Consider the following 16,531-nt stretch of genomic DNA (forward strand, 5'->3'; position numbering starts at 1 on the left):
ATAGAGCCAAAACTGGAGCTCTTGATATTCCTTCTGTATACTTTCCCATTGCAGCCACTAGGAACTGCATTTTCCTAATTGCTCAGGACAAAGTCCTTGATTCCTGTCCCTCTGACAACTCCACATCAGTTATACCATCCAATCATTAACACCTCAGTCCAAGCCACCACCTCCTCTTGCCTGCATTACTTTAACAGCTTTCTACTTATTTCTCTTGATTCTGTGCCTACCCTCTGCAATATACTCTCAACACAGCAACTAGAAGACCCACTGAAAACTTAAGTCATACCTTGTCATTCTCTACTGAAAACTCTGACGGCTCCCAGAGGAAAAGCTAAAGTCTTCATGTGTTCAGCAACTCCCTATATTATTTGTAACGTGCAGCATCTTATGTCTTATTACCTCCTTCATTTTCATGCTGTCCTATCACTACTCCTCATCAGCACTCTCCTGATCAGACTCAGCTCTCCTTATATATCTTGCTCCCTCACTTCCTTCAGGTCTTTATTCAAAGGAAAGTGGTCAATTACTCTAAATTTTTAATCCAAACACCATCAGTTTATTTGCCCTTCCTTAAGATTTTCCCCCTCTGTTTTACACTTATCACCATCTAAAATACTGCACATTTTACCTATTGTATATTTTCCACACTAGAATGCAAGCATCACGAGGGAAGGAATTGGTCTGTTTCATAAACACATCTCAAATGCCTAGAACAGTGTTTGGGTATGCAGTAGGCACTGTAGATATCTGTTAAATGAATGATTTCTTCAATAAATTATGCTCTTGTTTCCCCACTGGATTTTATTAAGTAGCTATTCATTTTTTAATAAAAAGCTTGTAAAGCCACAGAAAAACTGGCATACAAGTCCTTTTTAGATAACAATACATTCAAGTTTCTCTTGGCAAGCAGCACAATGTATACACTTAAGAACATGTATGAATCTAACACTAACCCAAATCAGAGTTCTAACCCTTGACAATCTTCTATCAACATGTCCTTGCGTGCTTAGTCACTCAGTCATGTCCTACTCTTTGAGACCCCATGGACTGTAGCCCTCCAGGCTCCTCTGTTCATGGGTTTCTCCAGGCAAGAACACTGGAGAGGGTTGCCATTTCCTTCTCCAGGCAATCGTTCCAACCCAGGGATCGAACTCAGGTTTCCTGCACTGCATGTGGATTCTTTACCATCTAAGCCACCAGGGAAGCCCTCTATCAATATAACCACCAGCATATTATTTGAGCTTCCTGAATCTTCGTTTCTTCACAAAAAGATGAACAACCGTTTCAGAAGGTTACCAAAGATTAAATATAAATTATCGTTTATATATTGTGTTGAATAAATGTGCAAATACTAGTACTTTATATTGATTGTTTAATATAACTCCTGAATGACTTAAATAACACTTGTCATGTTTGTATTATTTATGTCAGGCAGTGAAAACAGATGTTTTATATATGCATAAAAATATATTTTATATATATGCTCTAGTTTTCAGCATATCTGGAATATCTCAAAATTTTTGAAGTAAAAAATATCCAAATCTGACTAATAACCAGTCAGAATTTCTAACTCCTCTTCACAGGACTTAAATCTCTATGCCCCAAAGCACAAATTTAAACATAAATTCATATGTCTGTCTTAAATAGAGCAGGGGATAAAGGCTCTTCTTTTTTAAAGATCTGTGGTTTACCCCTAAATAAGCTAGAATTTTAGTATTTCTTACCTCCTCCCCCTCAGGTAGAACATCAAGAGATTGGAAGAAGATACTGACAAAGGTGTTTCTATTTACCAAAAATTTCACACGGTAAAATGTAACATTCACCGTATGAAATTGTTATTAACAAAATCTTTCTATAACACTTTCAGAGAAAGAATGGAAAATACTTGAAAGTCACTTTCTTGATCAAGAAGCTGACAGATAGAATTCTTAGCATAAGTTATTGACCTGAAGGTCAAACATTAAACACATCTCACAACATCAAAGAATGATCTTTTACTTCTACATCAAAATATCGTCACAATTTCTTTATCCATCCATCTGCTGACAGACATCAAAGTTGCTTCCATGTCCTGGCTATTGTAAATAGCGCTGGATGAACACTGGGGTACACGTGTGCTTATGAATTATGGTTTTCTCAGTATATGCCTAGATGTGGGTAATACTGTGGTTTCATTCCTAGTTTTTTAAGGACCCTCTATGCTGTCCATAGTGGCTATATCAATTTACAATCCCATCAATGGTGCAAGAGGGTTTCCTTTACTCCACATCCACTTCAGCATTTACTGTTTGCAAATTTTTTGATGATGGCACTTCTGATCAGTGTGGGATGATAACTCATTGTAGTTTTTCTTTGCATTTCTCTAATAATGAGCCATGTTGAGCATCTTTTCATGTGTTTGTTGGGCCATTTATATGTTTTCTTTGAAGAAATGTCTGTTTAGGTCTGCAGCCTATTTTTTGACTGGATTTTTTGCTTTTCAAATATTGGGCTGCAACAAGTTGCTTGTGTATTTTGGAGATTAACATTTACAATAGCCAGGATATGGAAGCAACCAACAGGTCCACTGGCAGATGAATGAATAAAAAGAGTTGTGGTACATATATGCAATGGAATATTACTCGGCCATAAAAAGGAACAAATTTGAGTCAGTTGAACAGATGTGGATGAACCTAGAGCCTTTTATACAGAGTGAAGTCAGAAAGAAAAAAACAAATGCCGTATATTAACACATATATATGGCGTCTAGAAAGATGGTACTGATGAACCTGTTTGCAGGGCAACAATGGTGACACAGACAGAGAACAGACTTGTGGACACTGGGGGAAGGAGAGAGTTCAAAGTTCAAAGAGTGGCACTGAAACACATATATTACATTGTGTAAAACAGAGAGCTAGTGGGAAGCTGCTGTATTAACACGAGGGAGCTCAACCAAGGGCTCTATAACAACTTAGAGGGATAGATGGGTGGGGGGAGGGTCACCAGGGAGGAAACGTATGGTTACTTATGGTTGATTCATGTTGCTGTACAGCAGAAATCAATACAACCTTGTAAAACAATTATCCTCCAATTTAAAATAAACAAAAAAAATACAGTATCTACAAACTGCAATAAAATGGGGGGGGGGGGAATCACATAATTATGATCATACTATTTGTGAAAAGAACAATATACAATTATCTCCCAAAGGCTTTTAGAACCAAAGCAAGAAAGTACTAGTTTAACACAATTAATTCCCTTGTAAAAGGGACCTTGTGGGAGGGGAAGGGAATGTGAATAAGGAATGGCTCCAAGAATACATGGCTAATTAACTGTAAATAACGTGGTCTTCTGATTATGACTGAGAGTAATTGCCAGATCCAACTTAAAAATCAGACATGTGCAAACGAAGTTTAAAAAGTACAGTTACACAAAAATTGTTTTGGCTTTGCCCTTTAAGGAGCAGGAGGAATGAGGAAAGGAAAGAAAATGGTACAAGAGTAAAAAAGAACTAAGTGGAAACAAGATTTTATAAAAGGAACTACCTTTGAAATCAGCATACTTTATTTACCCAATGCATTCCACTAACTTTTAAAACATTTTTTCCCCAGATTCTTGTCTATAAACAACTTTATAAGCCATCTGTTTTTGCCTAAAACATGTTTGAAAGTATTTTGTGAGGTATGTCAACTCTTACTTTACCCAAAAATAAAAATTTGAAAAAAACTGCAAATATAGGCTAAAGTCTGCTAGATCTTTTTGAAAAGGTCTTTTGATATTCCTACATATGTGACTTAATCTTAGAAAAAAAACTTCAAGAGCAAGGATTGTTCATAGAACTGAGGGTTTGTTTGTTTTTTTTTTCCAACAACAAAGCATGATGAAATGAACAGGATGGTTTCCCCATCCTCAGATTCTTGATTTGCAGTTCCGAATAACCCATGGTCTCGCCCCAGTCATCAGGATGGCGTACTTTTTACTTTCAGTAGGTTGAAGTGGAGGGTATGATTTAATATTACTCTTACTCATGGAACCTAAAAAAAAAGCAAATAGTAGAGCAGCAGTTGGATGACAGACCTTTTTTAAAAAAAAAAGGGGGGGGGGAATCCACAGGGGTCTTTTCTTTCTCTCTCTGTCTCTCTGAAAAATTTAGAAGTATCTATTTCCAACAGGTAGTAAGTAGGTGATAGAAATGGAAATGAAAGAGAGACAGAGTTGATGAGGGAAGAAATTGTGTTCCAGGAGGCTTTTGAGAAGGATTATGGTAAGAAAGAGTAGCAATTTAGCAGAACTCATTCCCTAGTAAAAAGGGCCTGCCTGTAGGATGTGAGTAATGAAGTCTTATTTTATAGCAAGGCTGAATTAATACATGGCTAGTGAAACTGTAAATAAGATGGTCATCAAATGTCTTGTTAGGTCCAAGTTAAAAATCAGACACATTCAAACATACAGTTGTGTTTTGTTTTGTTTTTTAAAGTGGAGTCATTTAATAAATTTGTTTTTTCTTTTTCTTTTGCAGGAGTTAGGGAGAAAATAAAAGGTAAGAAATTGGATCAGCCAGTCACCGAGTTCCTTCACTAACTCACATTTCTATTCATTATCCCCATCTTGAAATATCAGCATAAGAGCCAATCTAATTTTCCTTAACACACAGCTTACACAATGCTAAAGGATCCACAACAGTTTCTAGCCTACAGGGATACAAACAGTTTATAAGACGCACATGTGAATTTACATGCCCTTCAGATTGAAAACCTACCTGTTTCTCTCAATAGTAATTAAAATATAACCTTTGCTTAGAGACTGGAAGATTGAATTAGTCAAAGCTTTTTGCTTCTCTAAAGCAGCCAAAATTATTTCTAATGCAATAATCTCCTCTATTTGGTCTCCCTTATACTATACTGCTTTTAGTCTCAGCATGTTATAGATTATCTTCTCTGTAACTTTTTAAAACATGCTTAAATGGAATGATAATTATTCTTCCCCCAAAGAAGTATTTTCTCCTGATGACCTGCCAATAAATCCAGAAAAAGGAAAAGCTGCTTTCTTCCATATTAAAATGAAAACCACTTCAGTCACATTATTTTTTGAAATGTCTGTTTTTAACTATAACCTAGTGGGATGGTAAATTTATCAATAAATACAAACACCATCATTAAATCTACAATATATCAACATATGTCACATAACCTAACATATATTGCCAAATAACTGACTTCAATCAAGTTATATTCAGTACTTTTAAAAGTTCTAAGATACTTACTTTAATTTCAACTTGTTCTTCCATTTCTTTAGTTTTTATTGTAGTATATTCCTTTTCAAGCCTAAGAAAGAGGGGAAAAAGAAAGTTAAAGGTATGCTTTCATTCCAATTTAGTTACAGAAATTATAAAATTTAAAGCCATATATTAACACAAAATATAATTTTGCTATGTTCCCCTTAACTTATGATTTGCAATATTTGAAATCAGAAAAATCATCTCAATAGTTGTATGCGTTTTCACACAAAAAAAATTATTTCAAAAACAAACAAACAAAAAAGAGGCTTCCTTGGTGGTCCAGTGGCTATGATTCTAAGCTCCCACTGCAGGGGGCCGGGGTGCAATCCCTGGTCAGGGAACTAGATCCCATGTCCCACAACTAAGTTCAATCGCTGCAACTAAAAAAATCCCACATGCCACAACTAAAGATCCTGCATGCCTCAACAAAGATCAACAATCTCACATGTTACAACTAAGACCTGGTACAGCCAAATAAATAATAGGATAAATATTTTAAAATAATGATAAAAATAAGAACCACAGAAAAGTAAACTTTAAAAAGCAAAATGCTATAAATATAAAGCACAAAACATAGAACTGAGCTTATAGATTCTATTTAGGCCTTTACTTACAGAAGAACCACCTATCCTTCCCCCTCAAATTGGAATACACTGATAAAATTCAATTGGATCTTAACTAAGCTTGACTAAGAAATCTGTAAGGGGAGAAAAGGAACAACTGCTCCTACCAAAAAAAATTCCAGTTAATAAATGTGGAAAGAATGAGGCAAATATAAAAATCACCATTAGAGCTCCACAATAAATAACTGCCATCGGCAAGAAAAATGGATGCTAAAATCAGTGGGTAGAAGTTTAAACGCAATATCAGAGTATCTCTCCCAAAATGTTTAGTAATTACAAAGGAAAAAAATAGAAAATTTATAGTATAGGATCTTAGCAGACAACATCTGAGCCAAATGATCAAGGTTAACATCACTAGTAATGCATACAAACATCACACACTCCGTGTTAAGATGTACTGAGAAAGGCACCTCACCTCTGTGGTATACTACCCAGTAACGCATATCCTCAATCTAATCAAGAGAAATCATTAAACCCCAACTGAAGGACATTCTAAATAAATTACATTTGGCCAGCTCAATCAGAAGTGTCAAGGTCAGAAAACATAAGAAAAGATTAAGGAACTGTCACAGACTGTAAGACAGTAAGAAATGAGAAACAAATGTAAGGTACTATATTTGCAACTTTACTATTAAAGCATAAAATTATCTTAAAAAATTACTGGCCATCCAAAAATTAGTACTACCAAGTTTCTTTTTTTAAATATTGTTCTCAGTCAAAAATGTTAATAACAAGTTTAACCCTCCAAATAATAACCAAGTTCCACATAACTTATAGCTCCTTTGAAAAATCAAGTTCTCCCTCGAGAGACAAGAACCTATTATTTACTATGTTTAATCTCACTCACTTTTACTTTCTTTTACTTTCAGTCTCACTTAGCTCACAGAACACTTTTGTATTGTGGTAAAATACATATAGCAAATTTTACCATCTTCACTATTTTTAAATGTTCGATTCAGTGTCTCTCCCAGTGGCGCTAGTGGTAATCTGCCTGCTAATGCAGGAGATATAAGAGATGGGGCGGTCGATCCCTAGGCCAGGAAGATCCCCTGGAATAGGAAATAGCAACCCATTCCAGTATTCTTGCCTGGAGAAACCCATGTACAGAGGAGCCTGGCGAGCTACAGTCCATGCGATGTCAAAGTCAAGCACTACTGAGTGCATGCATTCGCACATACACACACACAGAGAAGGCTGTGAAGCTGTCACCACCACCACGTCCATAGCTTTTTTCATCTTAAAAAATGAAACTGTATACCTGTGAAAGAATAACATTCCACTGCCCCCTCTCACCAGGTCTTGACAACAACCGTTTTATGCTCTATGTATGTGAGTCTGACAATACTAAATATCTCACAGAAATGGAATTATACAGTATTTGTCCTGTTGTGACTGGTTTATTTCACTCAGTATCATGTCTCCATAGTTTACCCATATTATGCTGTATACTGAGCATCATTTTATGTGCCTACTGACCACTTATATCTCTTTGGAGAAATGTCCATTCAAATCCACTGTCCATTTTTAAATTCAGCTGTTTGGCTATGGCTGTTGAGTTTTAGGAGTTCTCTATATAGATATTAATATATCTATATATTAATATATAGATAAGAGTAAGTGGATAATATATAGGTAAGAGTTCTCTATATAGGTATTAACCTTTTATCAGATATGTGATTTGTAATTGTTTTCTCCCATTCTGTGGATTGTCTTTTCTGTTAAGCGTCTTTCTTAGAATACACAAAAATTTTTGAACATATTTTATTTTTAAATTTTAAGAGTCTCTAATGGATAGACCTAACAGAAGCAAACGATATTAAGAAGAGGTGGCAAGAATGCACAGAAGAACTATACAAAAAAGGATCTTCATGACCAAGATAATCACAATGGTGTGATCACTCACCTAGAGCCAGACATCCTGGAATGTGAAGTCAAGTGGGCCTTAGAAAGCATCACTATGAACAAAGCTAGTAGAGGTGATGGAATTCCAGTTAAGCTATTTCAAATCCTGAAAGATGACTCTGTGACAGTGCTGCACTCAATATGCCAGCAAATTTGGAAAACTCAGCAGTGGCCACAGGACTGGAAAAGGTCAGTGTTCATTCCAATTCCAAAGAAAGGCAATGCCAAAGAATGCTCAAACTACCGCACAATTGCACTCATCTCACATGCTAGCAAAGTAATGCTCAAAATTCTCCAAGCCAGGCTTCAGCAATACGTGAACCATGAACTTCCAGATGTTCAAGCTGGTTTTAGAAAAGGCAGAGGAACCAGAGATCAAATTGCCAACATCCGCTGGATCATGGAAAAAGCAAGAGAGTTCCAGAAAAACATCTATTTCTGCTTTACTGACTATGCCAAAGCCTTTGACTGTGTGGATCACAATAAACTGCGGAAAATTCTGAAAGAGATGGGAATACCAGAGCACCTGACCTGCCTCTTGAGACACCTATATGCAGGTAAGGAAGCAACAGTTAGAAATGGACATGGAACAACAGACTGGTTCCAAATAGGAAAAGGACTACGTCAAGGCTGTATATTGTCACCCTGCTTATTTAACTTATATGCAGAATAGATCATGAGAAACGCTGGGCTGGAAGAAGCACAAGCTGGAATCAAGATTGTCGGGAGATATCAATAACCTCAGATATGAGGATGACACCACCCTTATGGCAGAAAGTGAAGAAGAGCTAAAAAGCCTCTTGATGAAAGTGAAAGAGGAGAGTGAAAAAGTTGGCTTAAAGCTCAACATTCAGAAAACGAAGATCATGGCATCCGGTCCTATCACTTCATGGCAAATAGATGGGGAAACGGTGGAAACGGTGTCAGACTTTATTTCGGGGGGGCTCCCAAATCACTGCAGATGGTGACTGCAGCCATGAAATTAAAAGACGCTTACTCCTTGGAAGAAAAGTTATGACCAACCTAGACAGAATATTCAAAAGCAGAGACATTACTTTGCCAACAAAGGTCTGTCTAGTCAAGGCTATGGTTTTTCCTGTGGTCATGTATGGATGTGAGAGTTGGAGTGTGAAGAAAGCTGAGCGCCGAAGAATTGATACTTTTGAACTGTGGTGTTGGAGAAGACTCTTGAGAGTCCCTTGGACTGCAAGGAGATCCAACCAGTCCATTCTGAAGGAGATCAGTCCTGGGATTTCTTTGGAGGGAATGATGCTGAAGCTGAAACTCCAGTACTTTGGCCACCTCATGCGAAGAGTTGACTCATTAGAAAGACTCTGATGCTGGGAGGGATTGGGGCCAGGAGAAGGGGACGACAGAGGATGAGATGGCTGGATGGCATCACTGACTCGATGGACGCAAGTCTGAGTGAACTCCGGGAGTTGGTGATGGACAGGGAGGCCTGGTGTGCTGTGACTCATGGGGTCGCAGAGAGTCGGACATGACTGAGCTACTGAACTGAACTGAACTGAACTGAATACTTAACTCCATCATCACCATTTTAACTTTCAATTCTAGGTGTAAGCAAGATAAGGCAGTAGTGCCAAGCATCTATTAGCTGGATAAGGTAAGAAGCTGCTCCATCTGATTTTTCTTGCTTTGTTCTCTCAGGGCACACTCCTTCTGAAGCAAAATTTTCTGAAAATGCCCCTCTGACTTGGAATCCCGGATATTTTTATATCCCAGAGTTAACGTACCACAGTAAGAACTGGAGCATGACAGGTTTGCCTTACGTTCATAAAGTAGTAGAAGGCAGACTGTAAAAGGGAAGGTAGAAAGGAACACAAAGATACTGTAATGAAGAACAGACCTGACTCCACATTGGATCTACTCCTTTAGCTCTAACCTTTGTGCTTTGTTACCTGTGCTTAATCATTTTGGCTCTGAACTGTTGTACAAAGATGTTGCCTAGATACACGAGCCTGAAATACAAATGAGAGCCCATTCTCAAGGCTCCGCCTCCCAGGCTTGATCATTAAAAGGACAGCACTTTTCTAGAATAAAATACTTAGGAATATATCTACCTAAAGAAACTAAAGACCTATATATAGAAAACTATAAAACACTGATGAAAGAAATCAAAGAGGACACTAATAGATGGAGAAATATACCATGTTCATGGATCGGAAGAATCAATATAGTGAAGATGAGTATACTACCTAAAGCAATTTACAAATTCAATGCAATCCCTATCAAGCTACCAGCCGTATTTTTCACAGAACTAGAACAAATAATTTCAAGATTTGTATGGAAATACAAAAAACCTCGAATAGCCAAAGCAATCTGGAGAAAGAAGAATGGAACTGGAGGAATCAACTTGCCTGACTTCAGGCTCTACTACAAAGCCACAGTCATCAAGACAGTATGGTACTGGCACAAAGACAGACATATAGATCAATGGAACAAAATAGAAAGCCCAGAGATAAATCCACACACATATGGACACCTTATCTTTGACAAAGGAGGCAAGAATATACAATGAAGTAAAGACAATCTCTTTAACAAGTGGTGCTGGGAAAACTGGTCAACCACTTGTAAAAGAATGAAACTAGATCACTTCCTAACACCGCACACAAAAATAAACTCAAAATGGATTAAAGATCTAAATGTAAGACCAGAAACTATAAAACTCCTAGAGGAGAACATAGGCAAAACACTCTCAGACATAAATCACAGCAGGATCCTCTATGATCCACCTCCCAGAATTCTGGAAATAAAAGCAAAAATAAACAAATGGGATCTAATTAAAATTAAAAGCTTCTGCACAACAAAGGAAAATATAAGCAAGGTGAAAAGACAGCCTTCTGAATGGGAGAAAATAATAGCAAATGAAGCAACTGACAAACAACTAATCTCAAAAATATACAAGCAACTTATGCAGCTCAATTCCAGAAAAATAAACGACCCAATCAAAAAATGGGCCAAAGAACTAAATAGACATTTCTCCAAAGAAGACATACGGATGGCTAACAAACACATGAAAAGATGCTCAACATCACTCATTATTAGAGAAATGCAAATCAAAACCACAATGAGGTACCACTTCACACCAGTCAGAATGGCTGCGATCCAAATATCTGCAAGCAATAAATGCTGGAGAGGGTGTGGAGAAAAGGGAACCCTCCTACACTGTTGGTGGGAATGCAAACTAGTACAGCCACTATGGAGAACAGTGTGGAGATTCCTTAAAAAATTGCAAATAGAACTACCTTATGACCCAGCAATCCCACTGCTGGGCATACACACCAAGGAAACCAGAATGGAAAGAGACACATGTACCCCAATGTTCATCGCAGCACTGTTTATAATAGCCAGGACATGGAAACAACCTAGATGTCCATCAGCAGATGACTGGATAAGAAAGCTGTGGTACATATACACAATGGAGTATTACTCAGCTGTTAAAAAGAATTCATTTGAATCAGTTCTGATGAGATGGATGAAACTGGAGCCGATTATACAGAGTGAAGTAAGCCAGAAAGAAAAACACCAATACAGTATACTAACACATATATATGGAATTTAGAAAGATGGCAATGACGACCCTGTATACAAGACAGGAAAAAAGACACAGATGTGTATAACAGACTTTTGGACTCAGAGGGAGAGGGAGAGGGTGGGATGATTTGGGAGAATGGCATTCTAACATGTATACTATCATGTAAGAATTGAATTGCCAGTCTATGTCTGACGCAGGATACAGCATGCCTGGGGCTGGTGCATGGGGATGACCCACAGAGATGTTATGGGGAGGGAGGTGGGAGGGGGGTTCATGTTTGGGAACGCATGTAAGAATTAAAGATTTTAAAATTAAAAATAAAAAACTAAAAAATAAAAATAAAATAAATAAATAAATAAAAATTAAAAAAAATAAAAGGACAGCACTTTTCTATTCATATGGAGATAAAAAGATGCAAAATGAAGAAAATTTGTCTTGTTGGGGGTTTATAGGAACATTGTGACCAGATCTGTGGACTGCTGCAAAAAAAAGAATTCCAGCACCAAGACATCTGCAACAACCAGCTACCCTCACTCCCCTGTTAGCATTAAACAGGCCTAAATCCTAACTCAGGTAAGATTGTTCATTGGGACACCAGTCCTCCATCTTCTTAGTCTGCTGGCTTTCCAAATGAAGGCACTATTCCTTGACTCTTGATTAACTGGCCTGTCATGTGGTGACTATTCTATGCTTGAACTCAGTAAAAATACCTCTAACTCAGGAATATTATCATGCACATAAAAGTTAGGAAAGAATATAAATGGAAATATCTATTATTTATATAAATTTATATAAATATAAATTAATTTATATAAATATAAATGATATAAATATAAATGTTGACCATGCTCTGAACATTTTCCTGGGCCCCAGTGGACTAGACTGTGTATACAGTTTAAAGACACATAGACTATGCATCTCTTACATGACAAATTAATAACCTGTTATATTGACAAAGACCCTGATGCTGGAAAAGACTGAAGGCAGGAGGAGATGGGGACGACAGAGGATGAGAGTCATGAGTTTGGACATGAGTCTGAGCAAGCTCCGGGAGTTGGTGATGGACAGGGAAGCCTGGCATACTGTAGTCCATAGGGTAGCAAAGACTCAGACAGGACTGAGAGACTAAACTGAACTGAAACTATAACTGTAATAAGCTATTTACTTCCCTGCTCTCCCATCATCCTATGTACAGGAAGCTTGAACCTTTTTCAGAACCAGGTCCAAGTCTAAGTTCATTATATTCTGAGAGTGGTACTTATTAGAAACAGACGAAACTCATCCTTTAATACTGATAAAACATTACTCTCCAGAATATGCATAATAAGCAGTAAGAAGTAGATATTACAATGGAAAAGGAAGGCAAGTACCAATAAAAGGAAAAAAAAAAAAGGAAAAAAACAGAAGCATATTTGTTATGGTGACTTGTGATCAGGGATCTTTGGTTACTACTGTAAAAGATTACAACTTACTAAAGGATCAAATGATTAGCATTTTTTAGCAATAAAGTACTTTTAAATTAAGGTTAAGAGGCAGAAACTGAGACGGTTCCTAAGGTTTTATAGAACAGAACAGCTTTTCAGTCTAAAGTCTCAAAATGATATTGTGATGTAATTGGTTATTAGTAATTTCACAGGTAATTTATTAACAATACTGGCTGAACATGATAGATTATCTGTTTTCACAAATTAGAGTTAACTAATTTTAATAACAAAATATTTACTCATATTCTAATATATTTTTGGAGTAGGAATCTCTATGGGAGTACATTGAACATGCTAATGTAATTTTATTATGCAGCAGCAAAGATATTAAGAACTGTGAGGCTAGTACTGCTATCATTTTAAAGCATCTCGTACCACATTAACAAGTGTCAGGAATGCTAATTATGACCTCAGGTTAAGATTTATTTAACCGTTGAAAGCTAGAAGAATAAGAGCCATTGTTCTTAACACTTTTATTATTATTTCAGAAATCAAACTTTACGTGACAAGACTGCTTATCTCGAACTTTAATGAAATACATACAAAACAAAGTTTCACTAGAAAGTAATTCCAGTTGAGCTATTTAAAATCCTGAAAGATGATGCTGTCAAAGTGCTGCATTCAATATGCCAGCACATTTGGAAAACTCAGCAGTGGCCACAGGACTGGAAAAGGTCAATTTTCATTCCAATCCCTAAGAAAGGCAATGCCAAAGAATGCTCAAACTACCGCACAATTGCACTCATCTCACACACTAGTAAAGTAATGCTTAAAATTCTCCAAGCCAGACTTCAGCAATACGTGGACCGTGAACTTCCAGATGTTCAAGCTTGTTTTAGAAAAGGCAGAGGAACCAGAGATCAAATTGCCAACACCCACTGGATCATCGAAAAAGCCAAGAGAGTTCCAGAAAAACATTATTTCTGCTTTATTGAATATGCCAAAGCTTTGACTGTATGGATCAAAATAAACTGTGGAAAATTCTAAAAGAGATGGGCATACCAGACCACCTGACCTGCCTCTTGAGAAACCTATATGCAGGTCAGGAAGCAACAGTTAGAACTGGACATGAAACAAAATTGTACTCACCACTAGAATGTTTTGCTGCTTCTATTTCATCTCCTAAAATGCACTGACAAAACAATATTAACTAAAAAAACAAAATATAAAATACTTAACTTACTTTTTCATTTTTTTAGAGTTATACTTGACTTGGTAAGCTGCCTGGATTAATTTGTCTGGACCACCATCAAACTGATGTGGAATGACCTTCTGAAAGTGCTAAGATACAACAGAAGAAAAACATAAGAATTACTTAGTGCCATTTATTATTCACCAATACATAGTAAAATCTAAAGACATTTAAGAAATCATGACCTGGCTTACCTGTAACATCCCTTCCATGTCGAGTTGCATCAGTTCTGCCTGATTCATCTGAAGAAGCGCTAATCCTACCCGAAACACTATTTCTAAACCCTGAAGAATCAAATTATAAAGTCAAATTTAACTTACTCTTCCACAACAACTAATCACTCAAAAGAATATTAAGGTAAACACTTAGGTACCTAAACTAGAGGAGAGCACACATTTTCTGTAAAGAGTTGGAAAACAAATGTTTTAGGCTTTAGGCCCTACCTATAAGTGTCACAAATAATCAACCCTGGAATTGCAGCTGAAAAGCAGACACAGACATCATATCAACAAACAGTGATGGCTATGTTCCAAGAAACTTTATTTACAGAAAGGACAGATTTGGCAGGCAAACCAGGATAGATCAGTACACGATTCATAGTTTCCTGGCTCCAGACTAACCGAATTAAGCTATGTTATATAAATTGATCTTCCCAAGATGTAATTAATAATAATTAATAACATTCTTAGGTGCTCTCTATCACTGATCACCTATCCTTACCTTCCTACTTTCTCAGTCAAAATACAGAAGACAAAGGGTCACCACTACATGTCAGTGACAGTTAAAAGGACTACCTGCAAGGTGTTCATGGGATAGAAGAAAATTATACTCATTACTTCTTCTTTGGGTAACAGATGCATTGCAACAATATTAACTGTAAAGGAAATTTTAACCCTCACTAATTCTCACTAAATCAAAAAGGAGGTAATTCAGGTCTGATTAAGAGTACAGGCTCCTGATTTTGACTGCCTATGTTTGAATCTTGGTTACTATACCACTTATGTGTTATGTGTCCATAGACAAGCTACTTAATGTTTCTCTAAGTATCAGTTTCTTCACCTGTCATCCATCAAATGAGGAGATGAACAGTACTCATAGGGATGTTATAGGATTAAATGAGATTATCCATGCAAGCAGCTTAGCATGGAACACATGAGTCTCCTTTATTGTTCTCCTCATTGCCTAGCTCTCATTAACCCAGTGATTCCTTTGCTCAGTCTGGTAAGCTGCCCACTAACTTACCTCAGACATAAAGATATCAAATATCCTTGTTGCGATTGGTAGTGGAAAAGTTGTAAGGAAGATAGTCAGAAACCATGATGATGCATACATTGAGGTATGAAAACTCTGAGACTGAAAATGCACAAAGAGCTCTGGAAGGTGCTCCTAAACAGAAGAAAGGAATTAATTAACTAAAACACTATAAAACTGAGTATTTTAAGCCAAACTATTGTACACATACTAAATTAGCCCTTACCAAACATAAACATGAAAATTCAGGAATCACATGGAAGAAATAAGAGGCAGAAATGGACACTTTAGATAGTGGTTACTATTTGGAAAAGGAAGAAGGGAAAAAGGATGTGGAGTTGGAACTTAAAAAGTTGGAACTTCCTAATGATTTCTTAATAAGAAAAATTACAATAAATAAGTAAAATTTTTACAATTTTCTTTACTTTTATATAAACTATAATATTTTTTTAAAAAAAATTTTTAAAGGAAAGATGCTATGTTGAAATACTTTCAGGTGCTATATAACCCTGACTGCCTATCCTAAGCTCCCTTCTCATCTGAGATACTTCAGTAACTCTAGTAATTCAAAACATAAATGACACATTAACTGAAAATAAACCAAGGGAGTTTAAGGTTGATAAAAATAAACTTACTATTTAAAAGACCAATAAGAATCATCAAGACCTACTTTGTCTTTCTCTTTAAAATGCAAAAACATTTGGTATATCCCTTTCTTCTCATCACACATAGAAAAGGTAAAGGATTTTAAAATTCCTGTGGGTAAGGCTGCCAGGGAAATGGAGACTTTTCTCAGGAAAATGGCTCTTATGCCAGCTGAATCCTTAACTTATATTCTTAAAGTTTGCTTACCTCATGGAAATGTAAGTAAATGGAGAATATTTATACCATTACACCACAGGGGAAAATACCAAATCTACTTATATAAATACAAAAATTAAATCCAGAAAGGTGAAATACTTTAAAGGTATTTTTTACTTGGTTTTGATTCCTCTCTTTCTTCTTCTCTTTACCCTCAGACAGTCAATAAGACTATGAATCTTAAATTAACAATATAAAAGGATAGAGACAGTAATTTTTTTAAGATTACAGGTTAGCAGAAAAAGTGAGATGAAAGGCAGTAAAGAAAGGTAGGGGAAAGGCAGGGGAGAGGATTGAAAAGATGAGATCCCATCTCAAAGGAAATGAATTGTATCAGCGTCCAAATGTCATGGGCTTCTGTAGGAGAGTATAATCTACATAAAATAATGTGATCAACACAGC

General features: G+C 36.5%; 1 protein-coding gene across 17 annotated transcripts in view; it reads right to left on the reverse strand.

Annotated features, from left to right (window-relative positions):
• The window catches only part of EVI5 (ecotropic viral integration site 5), a 227,493-nt gene that overhangs the window by 121,982 nt on the left and 88,980 nt on the right, over window positions 1-16,531 (reverse strand). For all 17 annotated transcript variants that reach the window (XM_069597978.1, XM_069597976.1, XM_069597977.1 and 14 more), the window contains 4 exons: window positions 15,260-15,403; window positions 14,212-14,301; window positions 14,009-14,106; window positions 5,246-5,306 (listed from right to left, as the gene is read on the reverse strand). In XM_069597978.1, the coding sequence (XP_069454079.1) occupies window positions 5,246-5,306; window positions 14,009-14,106; window positions 14,212-14,301; window positions 15,260-15,403 (393 nt within the window). The remainder of the gene's footprint in view (window positions 1-5,245; window positions 5,307-14,008; window positions 14,107-14,211; window positions 14,302-15,259; window positions 15,404-16,531) is intronic.

The sequence above is a fragment of the Ovis canadensis genome, chromosome 1 (assembly GCF_042477335.2).
Source record: "Ovis canadensis isolate MfBH-ARS-UI-01 breed Bighorn chromosome 1, ARS-UI_OviCan_v2, whole genome shotgun sequence".
NCBI classification, from domain to species: Eukaryota; Metazoa; Chordata; class Mammalia; order Artiodactyla; family Bovidae; genus Ovis; species Ovis canadensis.